This window comes from Rhipicephalus microplus, chromosome X (genome assembly GCF_043290135.1).
Source record: "Rhipicephalus microplus isolate Deutch F79 chromosome X, USDA_Rmic, whole genome shotgun sequence".
In the NCBI taxonomy this organism is placed as follows: domain Eukaryota; kingdom Metazoa; phylum Arthropoda; class Arachnida; order Ixodida; family Ixodidae; genus Rhipicephalus; species Rhipicephalus microplus.
Window position 1 is genome coordinate 217112085 of NC_134710.1, and position 21295 is coordinate 217133379.

The window sequence follows — 21295 nt, forward strand, 5'->3', positions numbered from 1 at the left end:
TCGTTCAATACACCGCTCACATGTGTCGAAATGCTAATAACCGACCAGATGGATACACACTGCATCAACAGCAACGATGTCACGAGGTCGAATGGCAACGTGCTTGTTGATGACACACCACGACATGAAGGGTTATGCTGCGCCGCGTCAAATAATTAATTCAAAGCCTTCGTTAAAGATAACACGCGCGCTATTGCATCAAGAGTTCATTGTGCTTTGTCAGGCATTGCGTGTTTAGGTTCCATGCAGGAAATTATTTTATTGCGCGTAATAATAGTGCGCTTACTGGCACTGCTTCGATATGTCATACGAATGACAGATCAGCTTGAAGAACGAGGTAACCACAGAGTATGTCTACGGCCTTGCTTGCTTTGTGTTGTTCTTACAGAGGTGTTGCTATCCTCAGCACCGGACGAAAATAAGACAGTGGTCACTGCGCCCGAAATAAAATAATTAAAAACACTGATGTATAATATTATTGCAAAGCGTTCACATAGACCATCTTGTGTAGTTTCACCCACCACCGACACAAACTTTCGCCCGCTGCAGTTGCTATATGCCTGATCCGGAGTACATGCAGTGGCCAGACAAGGCGGCATCAAATGACGCTTCCTCTGCAGCGATTACGAATGCGCACGTCGCGCCTGCCAACAACAAGTGACGCAGGCGGTGCATCGCACAGCTGCTGACGCTTGTCGACGGCTGCAGATGCTGGCACCAAGAGCAATGCACAAACAGCATGCACTGCAGGCAGCTGTTGACGTCGTTCAACGGGCACACCTCGCTGACAGCCGATCGACCTCCACATCTTCCAACGTGGCATTCGTGCCTTGCTATAGAAGGGAACACGGGATTTCAGAACGGCACGGGCCAGCTCACGTTATTTACAAAAAAAAAAAGTCTCGCCTTCTATGCGACATCCGATTGGCTCATTACACGGCGAAGCGCGGCAGATTTCATTACAACGGTCACATCTGCAGAACAGCGGGACAATACAACCTCAGGCACAAAACATGTGTCATATATACGACCGGAATGTCAGCGAACGACGGTTATGACGCACAATTAATATTATATATTGTACAGAAACGAATTTTTTTTTCCGGCTAAACTGATTATATACGGCATAGACTTGTACAAATTTACAAGACACGCTTTCATGGACGATGTACAGAAGACATCCAGAAGGTAATCGCTTCCCTATTGAAAAGAGATAAAGCTCGTCTCCATTCTGCCGATTCGTAGCGGTAGCCATCATGCATGATAACATCATTACAGGAGCAAAACGGCATGACCAGAAAGACGCTAAATTCGGCTATCTTTGCCGAATACAGTAGGGAGTGCCCGCGTCCACATAACCTCTCCTCGTAAACTGCGAGCTCGAGTGTAAAATGGCGGATAGTATACGTCAACAAGCGCATTGTCGTCTCCATGGCGTTGGGTGTTCTTTAAACGTCATCACATATTTATATGTGGCCGCGCTGACGGAAAATGGCAGTTGTGTGACAATTACTGAACACAGCCGCATGTATTACTGCCGCTACGTTGCGTGTGGCAACCGAGATAAAGATAATAACGGTCGCCCGACATTTTGGAGTGTGCAAATATCAAAAACTACGCGGGCGCTTTTTCGGCGCCATTATGGATTAAACGTGACAAAAGGGCGCCAAGCAAGTGCTGACGTGTTGGCGGCCGGTCAGTGCATACGCTTTGTCGTCGATGCGCTGCGTGTTAACTGAACTGCGGCACCCGCTCATTGGGGTCTTCGCCACGCAGCCCAATAAACCGCACAGCCAGCACCGCGGCTTGAGCTCGTAAGCGTTTCCCTGTGACGCACGTCACCTGCGATCACTTTAAAAAGCTGCAGAAGATTTGCAGAGGATTTGCTTCCTGGCACGTTGCAGTATACATGTGAGCAACCACCTGCATAAAGCAAGCACCCCCACATGCACACGGTGACACGCAATCCACGTGAAAAACGACGAACGCGTTATGGAGCTTTCCGCGCACGACAAAAATATAAAAGCGAAGCTGTAGGCCCCCTATAGTTGGTGTTCGCGGCAGCTTACACACTTCCCTTGAAAAGAAGGCGTGTTTGGGCCCATCCCGGAGATATATTGCAAGTACTATAGTAGGAATAATAATAATAATAATAATAATAATAATAATAATAATAATAATAATAATAATAATATACGCTGACGAGAAATCCTCGCTCCAGCACGTGGAGCCGTAGAGTTCGTCTGTGGTCGATCACGACGCTCTGTTCGAAATCACGTAATTTTTCGATCCCCTGATAATGCGCGGCAACAGCTGCCTACACGCCGAGTTACAAACCGTAGCACTGCACAAACAAGTGCACGGTTGTGAATTTCAAATTTGCCGCGGGAAATGTGCCCGCCCCCACTGAACTATATATATATATATATATATATATATATATATATATATATATATATATATATATATATATATATATATATATATATACTAATTTTCCCACCTTAAATATCAAAGCCAAAGCATCAATTTTAAGTTTCCCGCCTAAATCCCAGCTGCTTGGCGAGGACATGGATGTTGAAGTGTATTGTTCCTATTTTGGCGACAAAGGCTCAGCGTAATTTTCTGAAGCTTGGTATGTTGCGTCTCTGTTCTTCTCAGAGGACAACTTAATCCATTTTTACCGGTTAGGTCCTAGTTGATGCCGTCAAAATCTGAGGTCCCGATGATTGGCGCGGGAATTTCAAGGTGGCATCGCCGCCCGCGCTGTCGGGGCAAGCGTGCAGGTAACTACTTTTACTTGTACGATTAAAAATGTCCTTATCTTCAGTGTACCTCTAAAGCAGCCGCAGATTGAATTTTTTTATTTCTTTTTTTTTTCAACGGCTGTTAGCGCGTTTAGCAAACCCCGCAGCCCCTTATCGATGCGTCTGTCTCTCGATCCAGATCAGAAACAGCAGCGGCTACGCAATGTTCCGGTCGCAGCAAATATTTCTGCACGTTAAATGAGATATGGCAAGTAACGATGCAGCCTTTCAGCCAGATGCGGATAAAGCGAAAGTGCGCGATGCGTATAAGGGCTGCAGCCGAGGAAACCATTGCGCTGTTGTAAAAGCGGCTAATCAGTTTAAATTATTAGATATATAGGTGAATACTCTTCAAGTACGGAAACTCGAACGCACTTGCTGTGGGATCAACGTTAAGCGAACCATGCGATTATTTCAATATAATGAAAGGCAAAGAGAAACAACTGCACTTTAGTTCTTTTCTTTTTTGTTCTGCATTTAACGCAAACAAGTTCAAGAGGTCACGTTACACGCAACTCGGACGCAGCGATGACTTGTCGCAAGCATTGTGAACAGCGTTGTGCGTACCGACATGCGACGCTCACACCCGCGACAAACACATGATTAATCCGGGCGGCATTTCCCAGATATGCTCTTCACGTCTTTCCCGCCACAGATGATCGGGAGAAGCACAAAGAGATGCAGCGTAGCTATATACGATAAGTCTCCCGCAGAATCTGCCTGAGAGAATCTGCCTGAGCAGAATCTGCCTAAACTCTGGCGAATCTGTGGCATGGTGCAAGTATGGTCCTAACACATGTCATGAGCTGTTCATTTGATTGCAGTACTTCCAGGTTAGACCCACTGACTACAAGATCGGCCTAACTTACTCGGCGAAAACTGTCGAACGGAAAGGAAGCCCAGGAGCAGCTATAGTAGGCAAGGAATTTACAAGAAAAAAAAGTTCAAGACAGCCGTGGCGTTTAGTTTTGAGACGTAATCACATTGTTGCTTGAATTATAATTTGTTCTCGTATGAAAGTGATCGATGAAGAAGTAACAATACTTTGATCAATAAATATCATTCCACTAGATAAGCACCATAATTTCTTCATGAACTTCATATAGAAATGATTCGAGCGTTTGAAGCTGCACTTTTTCTCCAACAAGTCATAGCCCGTGCGTGTCTTCTCTCAATGCTTCCCTATACCGGTGTCTTGATTGCGATAACCAATTCGTCACTGCTACACGGTACAGCCTAATCGGGGTCGAACTTGGCGCAGACGCTAGCCAAATCGGCATTACGGAGACAGATCACCAGGCACCGAATTCGACCGTCTTTATCTCGTTTCGAGTGAAATCCGGGTCGGCCCTGATCGCGATAAAGATTGCCCGAGTGACACTGGTATAAAACGGTTTACCTTCACGTTCGAATCCACATGAAAACAGTAGCACCATCGTAAAGTAGCCAGACAAAGGCGATGACATACGATGGACTTGACGTTTGTTTTAATGATGAATATAAACAATTAAAACATCTGGGAACCGTTGCAGCGGGAAACATTAACGAGCAGCGCGTATAATAAAGCACAAATCATTAGGAAATTAGTTGTTGCATGGCACTTTCGCAGTCAGAAAACCGTTCTTCGTTGGAAAGTATTTTCCGTATCGTTCTTCGCCCAAGCACACACACACAAGTGATTAACGTGAACAACCCGACTGATCTGCGTAGCGAGACAGTTTATACATTAATCTATTTTGGTGACCTATGTGTGTACGCAGTCAGATGATGAATGAAAGCAAGCGGCGTGGTACTGCCACTAACAGCGCTGTTTGAAGCGTCAAAATTGATCCTAAATCTTGCAGGCGCGCACTGAAGTGAAACAGAGGAAAGTAATGCGGTAGGTCCCACAACCGTCAACCACCCAGAGGTGTATATAAGGAAAGCTGCCACGATGATTCATACCGGCCCAACCCTGCCACCGAAGCCGGCATTGGGCACACTGACAGCTACGACGCAGTCCACACGCTCGCCGGTCGTGTGGGCGCGTGCAGACAACAGCTCCGGGACATGCCCGATAGACGCATCGGACAAAGCTACCTGCGCTGCCGCAGCCTATTCAACCTGCGCCGTGACAGTTTGTAATGCCGATACGAAAGGCCGCCTAGCAGACAGCTTTTAACAAGGTCACATTTGGTGCCCGTTTTAAAACGCACCAGCAGAGAATCGACGCGACTGCTTCGGAAGAAAGTGGCAGTATGTGGTCACGCAGTTTAACAAGGGGGGCTGCTTGTGTCGCACTCGGCATGACACGGGTGCCGAAAAGAACGAAGGATGCTTCTCCGGGCTCCTCTCACCTCGGGTGTAAAGTCCCGCCAGCTCTCGAGCGCCAGCGTGGTGTGGGCCCCACCTTGGCTTCAGCTGGCCGTCGACTGCGTCGCTCGGTTGATATGTGTCCGAGTTGCTGTTCGGGTCGTCTTCGGGCATTGAGTTTTCGAGAATCTGTTTTTCAGTTTTGACGGGGGGTAATAGATTGCACGCCATTGCCATTTGAAGTCGAGACGGTCGAAATAAAAACCTTCAAAAATTAAAGAAACAGAAAGAAACGAAGAGCCGAACTCGAAGACGGACCGGTCTGCCCGCACGCTTCGCTATCACAACCTCATTTGCAAGCAGAGGCGCTGCTCCCCAACGGAGAGGGAATATAATACAGACCGCGCCTCTAACATGCGAAGTCGTAAATAGGTGGAGGTGAGCGCCATCTGGCCTAGTTGTATGTAACTCTACGCACCAAAGTATATATTTATATTTTTTACGCGTGACAAGTTTTGTGGGTAATAAAAAAAACATCACATTTAATGAACACAAATTTTTTTAGGAACATCAAATAACACCGAAAAAAATATGTGGCGCCGCTACGGCGCAGTGCTTGTTGACAGTTGTCGCCACATTTCGCGAAGAGGGCGCCAGTAGTTGTAGAGAGATCAGGAGAGCTCTTTCAGCGGGTAGGTCAAGATAATGGTTGTTTTAAAGGGCGTACCAACTCCTTTTGCGAGTGAGGCAAACTTACCTCACTCGTCAGCAGGGATTATATATATATATATATATATATATATATATATATATATATATATATATATATATATATATATATATATATATATATATATATATATATATATATATATATATATATATATATATATATATATATATATATATATATATATATATATATATATATATATATATATACGCACACACACACCAGTAAGTTTAATCACACTTTAACAGGCCAAGGAATGGCACCCTTATCCTGTTTCCGCGTTCAATATGCGACGCTCATATTGCTATCACGCCGCTTTCTCTGATTATGCTTTGGCGGTTAACATCTACAAATCACAATAGTTTAATAAATTTATCATGGATGTTAGTCGTCGGGATAGATACACCCGCGTTGGACGGGGCCATAGCTGCTAAACACCGAAACATACATTTCGCAAAGGCTTCTTTATCAAAGTACGGTAAAAATTTAATTACCCCTTTAAAGGCGAGTTTTATTTTCGTGTTATATGCCGATTCTTCGGACGAAGGGATGAACTATGTTTTTCAAGCAATGATTGCTGTTATATTTTTCCATAAGAATTGCACTATCTTGCATATTCAAGCATGCCTGTATTATAACTTGCCTTATTTACTGATAGTCTGAATAGTGTATCTGAAGGGTGCAATTAATAATGTTGCTATTGTTTTATTTCTGTTAATAACTTATTGTCGACTTCTCAACCCTTTTTTATAAATATGTATAATTTGTGGTGTTAGGGGCATAGTACATTGTTTACTTTAATTGTATTTGTACCAAAATTTCTTAACGGGCCCCTAGGCGCCTGCATAAATCCAGCAATACAATCGGTGTAAACAAAGTTTTCCTTTGAAGTAACAAAATTTGGGTGGTTATAACGTTCAACAATCTCTCGTTGTCTCCTTCAGAAATGGTCATTAGCTGTATATTGAATAGAATTGAGTTTATTGCGCAACAAGGTTGCGAGGAGACCAGGCAAAAAAGCTGCAATGAGCAGCTTGGGGGGAACGTTGAGAAAATATTGGTGTAAGAATATTGAATATGTTGAGAGAATGTTGTCATGCACACAGTACCAGATTGTTACGCGAGGCAACAAATATGACGCGAAAATGACACATCACGTGCTGACCACTTATGTACGACCACGTAAAAAATAAAAGACTAAACTATTTTCGATTCGGCATATTGTTTGGCATTGGTTCTTCGGCATTTAAAATTTTCTGTAAGCCACAAAATTGCCTGCTTGTTATATGACGTCACAAAGCCAGAGACCATCTCAATCTAAATGAATTTCGGCTAGCTGCCAATCACATAAACAGCGGCTACATATAGCAGCTGGCAAGATGGATTATGAGTTTAATAAAACATTTCTACTTGTAGCATAACCGTGTTTAGTTGTTTGTGCACGTATACATCTTTTTGAGGTCATACTTGCTGAGAGAAAGAGGAATAGAGAGAAATAAGCAGAACTTCACGTGCGTACTTTTTTGCTGTCCGAGATGTGTTTTGATTTGTAAAATACAATTCAAGCTGAGTGAAAAACAACTAGCACGATTCCTAATTAAGCCTCCATGGTGATATAAACCACGGTATTTAACCTTCTCCCTGGTCCGATGGGTGAAATTGTGGGGCAAGCTTAGAAGCTGAGCTTCCTACTGAGCTCGAGTTCACTGATTCATGCGTGGCCACTTAGCAAGCTGCCGCAATGGCTCCAAATTACCATAAGCAAGGATCAGGTTTACCAGATATTAAAGCAGAAAAAAATTTTGGCATTTCAATACGTAAACAATTATACACCAGAAACAATTCGTCACACTCATCGGCTCGCAAAAGCTTCGACAAAGCAGTGGTGATGATATATTCTTTTCTAAGAAAATTATTTTCCGAAAGCAGCAAATGCTTTGACCGGTCCATAAACAATCTGCTTGTTCCCATCGGTAACTGCATCAACAAGTCATTGCAGAATAAAAGCATCGAGAAGTGATGTAATATTATAGGGTCCCTGTTTAACGCTTGCCTGCTCTGCAATACTATACAGGACAAGGAGCGAAAGTGTTGCCTTACTTGTTAGTTTTACCAGCCTGCAGCCAAGAGCGACCTTGGGGCACTAACGAAACTGTGTGTGTGTGTGGGGGGGGGGGGGGGGGCTCAGCCCCCCTTGCCCTCTTGGCTGATACGCCTATGGTTGTTTTAAATGCGAAGTATTTCTTAGCGAACTTCGGCGAGTTTGACCGTATCTGTCTATTCATCTATCCAGCCGCCTATGACTTTTAGCTCTCCTAGCCATTTGGATAATGGGATCTATACCAAAATTGGTATGGAATAACATAACTGTCTGACTAGCATAACTGCACTAGTCATAACATGAAAATCATGACATGTATGTCATGATTTACATGTCAAGGTCTTGCTGCTCCTGCGGTGGTTTCGTTCACATCACATATAGCAAAACTGCTATAGTATGACATGACTGCATGACGAACTTAAATGACAGGCCCTCACATGGAAATCATGACATGCATGTCATGTAAGAACATGACTACATGCCACGCTCATGATGCGCTCTCGGTCGTTTCGCTAGCCTCACATACACCAAGTTTGTTATTACATGACGCAAACGAACGACGAAGGTAAACTACATGCCCAAACATGATAATTATGACATGCGTGTCGTGTAAGAACATGACATGTCTTGCTCATGATGTGCTCGCGGCCCTTTCGCTAGCTTCACATACAACAAATTTGATATTACGTGACACAAACAAACGACGAAGGTAAATGACACGTCCAAACATGATGATCATGACATGCGTGCCATGTAAAACATGACTACATGCTACGCTCATGGTGCGCCCGCGGCTGTTTCGCTCGCTGGCTTCACATTTACCAAAGTTGGTATTACGTGACGACGAGTTTGCGCCAGGCATTTGTGTACGTGACGATATAAGCGCTGCTACTATCACAATATTATTCCTGGGCGCTTTTACAATGAATAATGTCTGCATACGGAAGAAAACAAAACATGTCTCGATGTATCTCAAGGCTTTGGCACTCTGTAAGATCTTGGGCAGGAATCTCGGCCACGAGTGTTTCAAGTTGGCTCGGCGATGGGATTAATGGATTAGCAGTGGTCATACAAGTACCCGCCGGAACAGACCTCGCCAGAGTCGATCACTACGATAATTTTCAATAGGCAGAGGTTTGTTTTATTGGAGAAAGCCAGACAGAGTTTGAGCCAGACAGGCCACATTAAATCGTATTACAGGGTGACTCTTCGAACGTGTGCTAAGCTAAACTCAGGCCAGAGAATAACATTTCTATTGAAGCTTAAGCTTCAATAGAAATGAATTCGCACGTTCTGCTATTGAATTAGCATGTTAGAATTCGCACGTCTGCTAACATCTAAGAGCGTGCGCACACACATACACACACACACACACACACACACACACAGAGAGCGAAAGTTCGGTTCATATACCTCGTGACAAACAACGTACAAACCACGTGAGAAATCCGCTCGTGTGCCACTGCACATGATGATTCTAGTACTCTGCAACATTGATTCTAGTGCTCTCCAACAACAGTGAAAAAAAAAAAGGACAGGTACACCTCAATGAAACAAACACTACATAATAAAAAATTCATTAAAAAAGATATCAGCAGACAACACACGAATAAGTATTGAACATATTAGGAACTCCCTGCGACAAACAAAATATATGTACTTACATTAACATAATAAGTAAGGTAGAACAATAAGTAAAAGCCAAGCACTAGCTGAATGCTAACTTTGATTTCTCAGTGCCCTTATTTGAAACGAGACTTTGCAAAAACAAAATTCTAACAGGACCCCCCCCCCCCCCCCCCGCCGTGAAGGCGGCTGTCCCAATTTCCTTCCACGTACGACCTAGGCTTCACATACTGATTTTCAAAGAGCTTTGTTGCTGCTCTTTTCTGCGTACGCAGAAGATCACAATAAAGTGGGTGCATTTCCAAAATTAACAATTGGCAAAGACAATTAACTCGGTTAAAATTTAAAAAAAAATGCGGCCTGTTGCCTGTGCACTTTTTTCTCTTGTTGCTTTAGCCATCCAGCAGTTACTATTTATTTATGACCATTCCAGCCTTTGTCAGCTCAAACATCTACTTTGGAGGAGGGCGGAGGTTCATCGCAGCAGCTTCCCTCCCAAGTAATCTAATATATGGGGCAGATTTGGCGCCCCCCACCCCTTCTACCTGCACACACCTAACCAAATGACACGCGCATTTTCAAGGAACTTTGTCGCAGCTGTTTTCTGCGTGCGTAGATAGCACAATAAAACGGGTATGTTTACCAAATTAATGATTGGTACAGACAGCTAAAAAAAAAGCGTACTCTGTTGCACTTTTTTTTCGTTGGTGCTTTATTAGTCTGGCAATTACTTGTTCAACATTCCAGCCTTCGTCTGCTGAGACATCCACCTTGATTGGGAGGGGGAGCACTGGTAAAACTGCATTGTGAGGTAGATGCCATCCTAGTTTGTGCATCTGTAGAGATATATGTGAATAGTAAAAAACATATTTTTATTTTTTTATATCTCTGATGAAAAGATAATTAGCGATAATATCTGTAGTTAAAATAAGTGTTTCGGTAAGCAGTTTTGCGGCAGGCACGTGGTTTCGCTGCTGCCAGCTTCACCCCGTCGTCAACCTCCACCGTCACTCGCCAGCAACTAACAGCGCCGCGTTGCATATAAAATCTGATTTCTTGAATGTAAAATTTCGAAGCGATGGTCATCCTTGAAAGCGAGCCGAACTGGAAGAGAAGGTTATTTATTACTCAAGTCGCGGCACATACAGAGGACAACCCATAACATCAACCGCTCTCTCGGAACCATTCCCCCAGTGTATACACATGGACTGCGCTCCACGGCAAAACGAGAGAGAGAGCGGGGGGTCATTATCAGCCCCGCAATTGCTTTGAAAACATCGCTGCTACGTAGTCCCGCAGTCACCCCTGAGGAAGGAACCAAGTCTGTTTCGAAACGTCGGGTTTCGTCAAAACTTTTGGTTGGAGTCTAAATCATCTCCCGATCTGATTTTTCCACCACCGCTTGGGAAGGCACCCGTTCACGACACTAGGAAAACCATGGAGGAAGAAAAAAAACTTTAAAAAAGAGGCTCTGACGTCACTCGTTGTGAAGCCGGAAGTCAGCCATATTGGCTGAACAAATTCTCCTCTGTGTTTACATCCGAATGTAAAACAGAAGGCGCGAATCTCTCTCTGGCTCGGAAAGCACGTAAGCTGCGCAGCGCGCGTGTAGTGGTGATCCGAAACTAGTAGAACGGGGCTCAAAACTCCGGGCCAGCGCGACACCTTCGGCGAAATCATTTCGTCCGAGTATTAACAGCGAGTAACAACTCGCCGACAACGAAGCAAGTACAAGAGAACGCGCGCTAGATGCACTGACAACGGCGAGTGTTTTCACGTCATCGATTCAGCCACAGTACAGACAACACGATCGGTCATGCGCCTTCTTCTACGGTTGCATTCCGACACGAGGCCGACACAGCGCCCGGCCACTGTGCCCGTGTTCCGCGTGAAACTCACCGGCGTCAGCATTCTGCGACCGTGGTGACTTTGAGCACGCTGCAAGTGACACTTGAACGCGGTTGCTGTTACGTTGAGATACATGCAATACTAGGGAACAGAAAAGGTGTTTAACACGCACATGCAAGTTGTTATGGTACACACACAACACGAAACTACGTATGTGCACATGGTCCTCATTGCGTCTTGCTAGGCTCAACAGCGTCGTCCGTTGTCACAAGCAGGAGCAATGCCCAACCGCCATTGACTGTCGTCGTTCCGCTTCGTCATGGTGCCCAACGTAATTTCGCTTAACACTATTTGCTTCATCCACCGCACGACTCATGGATATGCACTTGTTCTACGCACTGTTGAAATCCCGTGATGAACAAAAGGATTTGTAAACGTTGCTACAAGAGTACAGTAACTGCCAGGAGAACGCTGCGTAACCAATAACGCGGCACAGAGCACGGATATTATCCGCCACGGCTCAGCACGAGATCTGCGGAGGCACACATGCCGCCGCCAGCCGCTGCCGCTCACTGCTAGACCAGCTACACTGCGCAACACGTAACCATAGCAACGCCGCCATTGTGCCCAGTGAATACGGCCGCCATGATGTTATTTCCTCCACACTTTTCACGTAGCGCGCCGGCTGGACATGCCCTCTCCTATTTTTCCTTCCTCCGTGAGAAAAACCTTTCTAGCAGTCTTTCATTAAAATATGGTACTTTGGGGAAGGTAAACTCAACAATTAACTGAGTGAGGTGAAATAGATTAAAAAGCAATAACGCCACAGCACGGTTTTTAGACCAGACATGCAATTTAGTGTTTCTGCAAAAACAATTTTTGTGATTGCTCGGTACACTTTGACCCCGCTAGGTGGTGCTACATATTCAGTCTGTCGAGGGCTAACACGTTTGCTGCTTAGATGTTCTGGTCGTTTTAGCTTTGGTAATCCAGCTGAAACAATAGAATCACTATTCGTGCTCGAACTTCTGCTCATTTTTACTAGATGTCTGGAGTCTCTGCAGTGCGGATATCGCGAGTTCCTACGAACAAAGGTGGATTTGCGAGATATCGCCGCAAACGGGAAGCCTTTCAGGCGGGTAGTTTACGTTAGATAAAGGTTTACGTTCTGTAAAGACCCGAACATGTGTTAAGAAGTATAAGTAAGAGCGAAAAGCCCATAAAGGCTGTCACAATGAAGTCGGCGCGGGCGTCGCGCCATCATGCACGTAATGTTGGCTTCGCCGCGTAGATTTGAAAATTTGACATCACTTTGCACCAAGTGACAGCGCTTGCCGAATAGCGACGAAAGAAAAGATATGCGCAACTCTGCTACCTAAAGGTAGCATATACAGTAACTCTAGGTTTCCAGAGTCACAGGTTTAAATAACTTTCAGGTGCGGGACACTCTAGCTGAAAAGTCAGAGCACGTGATAATCGCCGAAGACTCGAATGTAAATCGATGCGCAGAAGCAATTAAAGAAAGGGTAAGAGGTGACAAGAGGGTTTCAGTAGGGACGTTCCAAGGACGCAAGCTAAAAGCAGTCATTAGGCAAGCGAGCGCAAAATTCAGAATTAACGCTGATGGACGAAACTTCGTGATAATTGCGGGCGGTTTGAACAATGTCTTAAATGAAAATTCGGTAGGACTAGCAACCACACTGGCGAAGGGGGTCAATGACACGCGCGCCATTTCCCCTCAGGTACAGGCAGTGATATGCACGATACCGGAGGTACCGGTGCGTGACAGCAACCTGCAAAGAGCGGTTGTCGACGCAAACGAAGAGATATGGCAGATGAGTCGAGAGAAAGGCTCTGAGGTAGTGGAAATAAACAAAAAGGTGCATAGGTGGGGTGGTTTTTAACAAGACAGAATTCACTTCGATAGGAGGCTAGGTCATGAAGTGGGTTGGCGACTTGCAGGATGCGCAGTAGCTTTTTTGGGGGACACGCGGGCCCTTCGGCGTCCAGGATAGCTAGTAATAAGGAAAACAACCAGAAAGACTCCTTGACAGGTGGTATCGGCAGATACTACTCCAAAGTGGCACCAATATCTAAGACACGTAGAGTCCGGGGGAGAAATCGACGTAGGCACGAGGGCCGAGCTAATTCAGACGTAGGGTATACTAAAAATATGGCAGGAATAAGATGTAGTGGGGAGAGATAGAAGGACAGCTAAGGGAGGAGAAGCTGATGGTATATGGGTTTGTAAAAACACATCTTAGGGACATGAAACAACCACCTAGCAATCCTGACTATGCAGGGAATATTGTAATAGAACGGAAGGCTGCTTGAAAGGGGGGTGGTATTGGGGCATTCATTCATTAAAGTACAGACTGGCAAAGGGTAAACTAGGAGTGCAGAGAACATTTAGGGCTAAAAGGGAAAGTGGCAGGGAAGATGCCACTCCTGGGTTTTGTATACTTGTGGACAGGGACAACAGCCAGAGAGGAAAACCAAGAAATGGTGCAGTGTATAGAAAATGACATTGACGAACTAGGAGAAGAGTGCGAGGTAATTATATCAGGAGATATGAATGTGCACATAGAAGATATGGATGGATACACTCACCCAGCAGGCAGAATGCTAATGGATATGTGTAAAAGGCATGATTTAATCATTAGCAACAGTACCGAGAAATGTGAAGGGCAGATAACATGGGAGGTGAGAAAGCTGCAGTCGACGATATGTTATGCAATGATGTCGCATAGGATGTATGATAGGCTCAGGGGAATGCACATAGATGAATGTGGCTCCATAAGTCTGGGTAGCAATCACAAATTCACCAAACTAAGTTTTGGAAGAGCAATGAAAGTGGGAAAGAGACAAGATGGGAAACTGCAGTGTAACTTTTATTCAGAAAGGCAAATAGAAATAGCTACTAAACAAATTGAGAAATTAATCACTGAGGATAATAAACCAGTGTGGACGTACACGAATCTAATTAGACTGAGCTAGAGCTCGCTAAGGTACATGACAAGTCACCCCAAAAAAGGAGACACAAACCCAAGAGCTGGTGTGATGAGGAAGATAAAAGAGCCATAGTAAGACTTTAGGATGCCTCCATGGAACACAGGTATGCTAAACAGAGAGGTGAACTTGAAAATGTTGTCAAAAGAAAATGGGATAACTTTTAGGGGCGAAGCTTCTAAAGGCGTGTGAGTGATTGAGTGATTTTAAATGAAAACAAGAGAAAAGTGAGCCCCGTATCTGTCTCTCAGGGGGAGGACACCTCAACAGTAGCTCAGGAGGGGTGGGGGTAAAGGAGGGATTAAAAGGATAGGATTAAAAGGATAGGATAAAACGGTAAAAAGATAGAGTGAAAGGAGAGAGCGAGGCGCAGGGACAGCGACAGACAGAAAATGACGGAAGTAAGGCGGAGATAGGAAAGATGGACAAGGTCGCAGGAGTCCGAGGACGGGGCCCCACTCGGCGAGAGCTCTTGTCGGCGTCGGGAGATGGCGTAGGGCAAGCCCAGTCAGCCAGAGTTGCGCTGTCGTCAGAGATCGTGGGGGCACAACCGATCGACACGAAATCGAGAGAGTGAGTGTGGGTCTTGTATGTATGTGACCCCCTATAGTTCCTCCTTTGCAAACTGCCCACTACTTTGTCCTTGCAAACATCTCACTACAACGCATCACCGATCCACCACTTCACCAACCATAAAGCAAATACTGATGACAAATAGCTAATATGAAATGCAAGATGGTCGTGTAAGTGTATCCATGGAGGTGCGCATTAAAAGAACCATAAATTGTCCCACTGTGTCCATCCCTTGTTTGTACGTGACCGCCTATAGTTCTATCTTTGCAAACTGCCCACTACTTCGTCCTTGCAAAGATCCTCCTACATCCCATCACCGATCCACCACTTCACCGACCATAAAGCCGTTATAATGAAGGGGGAACGAAAGCGAGGTATAGCTACCACTTACGAATAATAAAATTTTTTGTATAAACGTATACGGTGTTTGTCACATCTTTGATGATGTAATGGGCGATATTCGCGGATGGTTCACGGTTTAGCGATGAAACCCACCAGCGATTTGCTCCTCTCATTATCATTCACTCCGTGGATATACTGTGAAATTTTTTGAGCTGCAGAAGGGAAGCGTCCGACCTGATCAGTGAAAAAGATTAGAGGAAAGGGGGCCCAATGAATGGCAGAAGTAAACAAAAAGGATAGAAAAGTAGCTGCAAAGTTTTGGAACCATCTCAATTCCCTGAGTAATAAGACAAGCATGGAACAGAGGTTTATAACTACAGTACAAGGAGTTAGACTTGAAGGGGCGAGGCAATGGAATATAAAAGAACAATGATGACAGAAAAATTTGAACACCAAGAAAGCGCTGCATGCACCGTACCAGGTGAGGGTGGACCAATTAGTGCAGTGGCTCCACTGGGACAACTAGAGTGGGAAAGGGCAGAGAAAAGGGTTCAGCACATCAACAGGTCATGACGACATCCCAATTATGCTAATAAAGAAACTAGGACCAAACTCTAAGCAAACATCAAAAAAGACAACGAGCAAAGAAATAATCAATGGTGAAGCCCCCAATGGGTAGAAACTAAGCAGGATGAGCATGATCTATGAAGGAAAAGGGGACAAAGCCAATATAAAGAACTACTGTCCTATAACAGTGGCATCATTAGTTTACAGGCTGGTGATGCAGATAGTAAAGACTATAGACATAGATGGAGAATGAGGGGGGGGGGGGGGGGCTGGGAGAACTACAAAATGGGTTCCGTAAACGAAGGAGGTTGGTGGACAATCTCTTTTCATTGTTGCAGTGTATTGAAATAGCGAAAAAAGAACACAGGCCCTTGTGGCTGCCATTTCTAGATATTAAGGGAGCGCACTGTAGTGTGATTCAAGAAGACTTGTGGGGAATACTGGACACACTAGATGTGGAAGATGGAATAACCAATCTTCTAAAGGATATCTATAAAGGTAACAACTAAGGAATATCTATAAAAGTAACAACTAAGGAATATCTATAAAAGTAACAAGGTAGTTTTAAAATGGGAAGAACAGGTATCTGATTCTATAAAGATACAATGTGGGCGTGGAAAAGGATGTCTCTTGTCACCTTTGTTACTTATGCTGTATCTACAAGAACTAGATGCCAAATTAGAGGGGAGTCGGTTCGGCTTCAGCCTCTCTTTTGCCAAGCAAGGAAAACACATTGAACAGTCATTACCAGCATTGATGTATACAGATGATATAGTATTGATAGCCAACAACAAGGAAGACCTGCAGGGATTGATAGACATCTGTGGTAATGAAGGGAGATAGGTTAAACTTGAAGTTCAATAGGAAAAAATCTGAAATCATGATTTTTTAATGATAACAAAGGCAGTGAGCATAAAATATAGGAAGTCAGCTAGAAATAGTGGATAAATACAAATATTTGGGCGTATGGATAACTAGCGGGGCTGAGCACCTAATGGAGCACGAAAGATACGTAATGATTAAGGGTAACAGGAATGCAGCTGTAATGAGAAATAGGGCACTGTGAAACGTACTACAATAGGTATGACATTGTGAGAGGGATTTGTAAAGGTGTCATGGTCCCAAGTTTGACATTCGGCAATGCGGTCTGGTGCATGAAATCAGAGGTTTAAGCAAGATGGGAAATTAAAGTGGCATAGGTAGACTTGCTTGAATTGGGAGCACATGGTAATATCCCAAATCAGGGAGTATATGTTGACATGGGATGGACATCGTTTCAGTGCAGGGAAGCTAGCAGCAAGATAGAACTTGAGGAACTATTGAGAAAAATGGGAAAGAAGCATTGGGCTAGGAAAGTTTTGAGCTACTTGTACATGAAGGATGTTGATACTGAGTAGAGAAAGTGAACTCAAATTGTCAAGCAAGTATTTAGACAACAGCAAAATACCAAGCCAAAAGGAAACATTAGCTAAGAAGAAGGTGAAGGAAACAGAGAGGGACATGTGGAATATTGTGCTGCTTACAAAATCATTACTGGAGACCTACTGAACTTTTAAGCAGAAAATTGCAAAAGAAAAGATCTACAATAATTCTGGGGTAGTTCTCTGCTATTCGAGGTCAGAATGGGAGTATTGCGGATTAAGACGTATCGAGCCAAATACGAAGGCACAGACACGGTATATAGTGCATGTTGAGAGGAGGAGGAAACTGCTGAGCATTTGATAATGTTCTGTAAAGGGCTCCACCCTATAGTCCAAAATAATGGCACAGAATTTTTTAAAGCATTGGGGTTTAGGAACAGTGAAGGCAAAACAGACTTTAAACAGGTAGAAATAACCAAGAGGAGGCTAACTGATTGGTGGCTACAATGAAGGCGTGAGTGAAATTAAATTCTTAAACACATAGTGATAGTACCTAACTTTATGGCTAGATGGCGTGAGCCACCACCCGATCTTAAGGGCACAGCAGGATACATTCATCGATCCATCTAATCATCCCAGCGGTGTGTTTCAAACGATCATATTTCAAAAGATGTATAGAAAAAATGAGCCGCCGCTATTGGCTGTAAGCGGTCACATGATCTAAACGTGCTTCCAGCTTGTTTTGTTTCTTATAAGCAAGACGGCGGCGCGAACTGGTGACATTCAGTCTAGATAGACGTAGTCTGCACGCACGCCAGTCGCCTACACCCTCTTACCTGTATCCTTCTTCTGCAGCGCGACGGAAGGATTGTTGATACAGCAATACAATAAAAAGCAGCAAGCAACCCTTTTAATCGAGTGTAATCGGTGAGCATAGAACGCGGCACTCTTCTGACTTCGCGTGTTTATCAGGACATCATTTTTTTTTTCTTCAGCAGTACCCTCCATACTATACAGCCTACAAACTTCGAAGTACAGCAAGTTTTCAGCACATGCGTCCTCTTGCTGAGGCATTGCAATTATAAGAGCTCTAATATGGGCGGCGCAAATCTACTGCACCAAAAGCCCATTTGAGAATATACATGCCCAAACATTGTCCTTGTCTCTCGTACACTTTGACCCGACACTCCCAATTGAGTGCGAAGTTATATAAAAGCGCAAAACCATTTTTTCTCGCCACATGCAAGCTTTCCCAACAGCGCTACAGCCTTTTCTACCATACGTAAGAGCGACGCGGTGCGGAGAAAAGAGTGGGCCATGCCCACCTCTAGGAGCAAGCTCTCTCCGTGCAATTGGGACGGCTGGAGAAAAACCCGCCGCTCGGCCACCATCTCGAAGGCCATGGCCATGCAGTATCCGCTCCACGCATCAGGCCACACCGTGTGTTTTTCATTGAGCGGCCTTCACATGGCTATGACATGCCTGCAATTGAAGTTGGAAACGCATACTGGTGTGAAATGGGCATTATTACTTAGTCATGGTAATGCTAGTTCAGTCAGTTGCAGAACCTCTGGTAGAGCATGAAGAAACAAATACCGAGCGCCTATGTTTACCCATCCAAACATTTGGAACTGCGAGGCCACTCGTTGATTGATTGATTGATATGTGGGGTTTAACATTCCAAAACCACCATATGATTATGAGAGACGCCGTAGTGGAGGGCTCTGGAAATTTTGACCACCTGGAGTTCTTTAACGTGCACCCAAATCTGAGCACACGGGCCTACAACATTTCCGCTTCCATCGGAAATGCAGCCGCCTGTGAGGCCACTCGTGGCACAGCTGCAGATGTTTAATACAGTTCTCGCTCTATCTAAATTCAATCAGTCACATTTGCATTTCTTGTTTCAGCTCCTAGTGACTAGAGTAATTGGCTATACATATACTAAATTAGCAAAAAAAGTATAAATGAATTACAGTGAGTGTTATAAAGTACAAAAATAAAAGTGCCAAAATATTGGAATTAGCTGGTAGTAACCAATTACAATACATATAACTTTGCTTATTACTTATTTTTCAGAGGAGGAGCAGGGGCGGCACCAGAGGGGGGCAAGGGTGGGCTGGAGCCCCCCCAAAATTCTCGCCTGCCCCCCCTATGCCCACCCAAGTGCCCGGAAGCATATATTGAAAACCTAGTAGGAGCAGAGCTAGCTTGCCCCCCCGGAGGAACTCACTTTTCGTGGTTGCCCCCCCCCCCCCCCCCCCCAGTAAAAACATCCTGGCGCCGCCCCTGAGGAGGAGGCATACTGACAGCAAAATAAGGCATGAATTTTTATTCTTTTATTTCTTGGTTTTTAACAAACCAACAACACATAAGAAATTCATGCAGATAACTGCAATTAGTATTGTAGGTGCCACCGATGTCAACAAAAACCAGGTGGTACAAATCTGAGTAACTGTTCAGCAGGTGTACAAGATTCACAAAATGGTAATAAAAATTTTCCACCTATGACAAAATACAAGTACTGTCAAAAAAAAAAAAAAGTACAGTGCCGAGGATGGTGATACCACAAACATCTAACATCCACAGCAATGTACAAATGGAAAACGCTTGCTTTCTGGTTGTAAAGGTTGCAAGATTATGTGCATCATGACATTTATTCTTCAGAATTATCAAAAAATGACGGTATAGAACAGACATGAATTTCACTTACAACTGTTCTGTTTAACCACTGGTCATAAAAAAGATCATCCAGCACAATAGCAAGGCAATGTATTGTATCCCTTACGACTTATTTTTTATCAGTAAAATCTTTACGGCCAGAAAGTAAAAAAAAAAATGTCGATTTGACCGATACTTCTATAACCAAACAAAAGTACAGCATCAACAAAAGTGAACCACCCACGCAGCACAAAACTTCTGGAAAACTTTAAAATGTCTGCAGTGGTGTATAGAGGTTTCGATATACCGTATTTACTCGCATAATCCTCGCACTTTTTTTCTGGCGGAAAACCGATGCAAAGTTGGGGGGTTCGAGAATTACGCGAGGAAAACTTACGGGGAAAGTCGTCGCAAATCAGGATTCTCACACCAGCAACTAACAGCAAGCTTTGAGAAGCACTAATTAAAACTTACCTCAACAATAAAAGCACAGGTTCAACACAAGGCAAGTTTTATTTGAGACACAAAAAGTGCAAGGAAATAGTCGAGAATTAAAATACCGAACGCAAAGCTTGTGGGCGTTGCGGGCGTAGCGGTAACGTTTGTCGCTCAACAGGAGCCCTCAAAAGGTAAGCCTAGAACGTCAGTATTGGGTTAATGGCTATTTAACAAAATCGTCTGCAGTTTTCTTCAGAAGAAATAAAGTTGACCATCAATACCAGTTTTAAGCACACGGAAGGCCCAACGCGTCTTAGTGGCTTTCAGCTGCCGTCACCAGTAGCGAACACAAAACTCGTAGACTCCGAAGGGCCTACCGGAGGCCCTGTTGCCGTTGTTTAGTGCACAATCTATCACTTTCAGCTTGAAATGAGCCGTGTAGCTTCGGTATCGCCTCATAACGTGACAAGATTACCGACACACTATACAAAACACGCCACAACTCGCACTGGCCACTTTGGCTTGGCTTGGATTGAATCTCCGTGCAATAATAGAACCCTTGATCATAGCCTCCTCTATAACTTTGTGCCCGAGCGGTCGGTCCCTCAGCGCCGTCCCCCGAGCTATTATGGGATGCGAGCGCTCCTGGCGGAGCGCCGAGGCGCAAAACGAGAGAATGGATGGCAGCTATGGAGAAAAAACCGGCTTTGAGTAACTACCGAAAGGGCAAAAATGAAATAAGGAGGGAGGCATTTTACGATAATTCAAGGGGAAGCGCTTTACTGTTTGAAGCGAGATCGGGTTGCCTTAGAACGCGTAGTTATAAAGCAAGATTCAGTAAAGAAGAAGAACAATGCACATGCTGCGGGAAAGATAAGGAAACGGCGGAGCATGTTCTGATTGAATGTGGAGATATCCACCCAGGTGTACTCCTGTA

General features: G+C 44.4%; 2 protein-coding genes across 4 annotated transcripts in view; both read right to left on the bottom strand.

Annotated features, from left to right (window-relative positions):
- Kua (Plasmanylethanolamine desaturase Kua) overlaps nt 1-5499 on the bottom strand; it is a 136922-nt gene extending 131423 nt beyond the window's left edge. Inside the window, exon 1 of the mRNA XM_037435610.2 lies at nt 5144-5499. Coding sequence (XP_037291507.1) covers nt 5144-5336 — 193 coding nt within the window. The 5' untranslated portion in view covers nt 5337-5499. The remainder of the gene's footprint in view (nt 1-5143) is intronic.
- Nucleotides 5500-19576: 14077 nt separating this feature from the next.
- The window catches only part of Nulp1 (Nuclear localized protein 1), a 113454-nt gene continuing 111735 nt past the window's right edge, over nt 19577-21295 (bottom strand). For all 3 annotated transcript variants that reach the window (XM_037435582.2, XM_037435580.2, XM_037435581.2), the window contains exon 16: nt 19577-20916. The gene's annotated coding sequence lies outside the window, so the exon portion shown is untranslated. The remainder of the gene's footprint in view (nt 20917-21295) is intronic.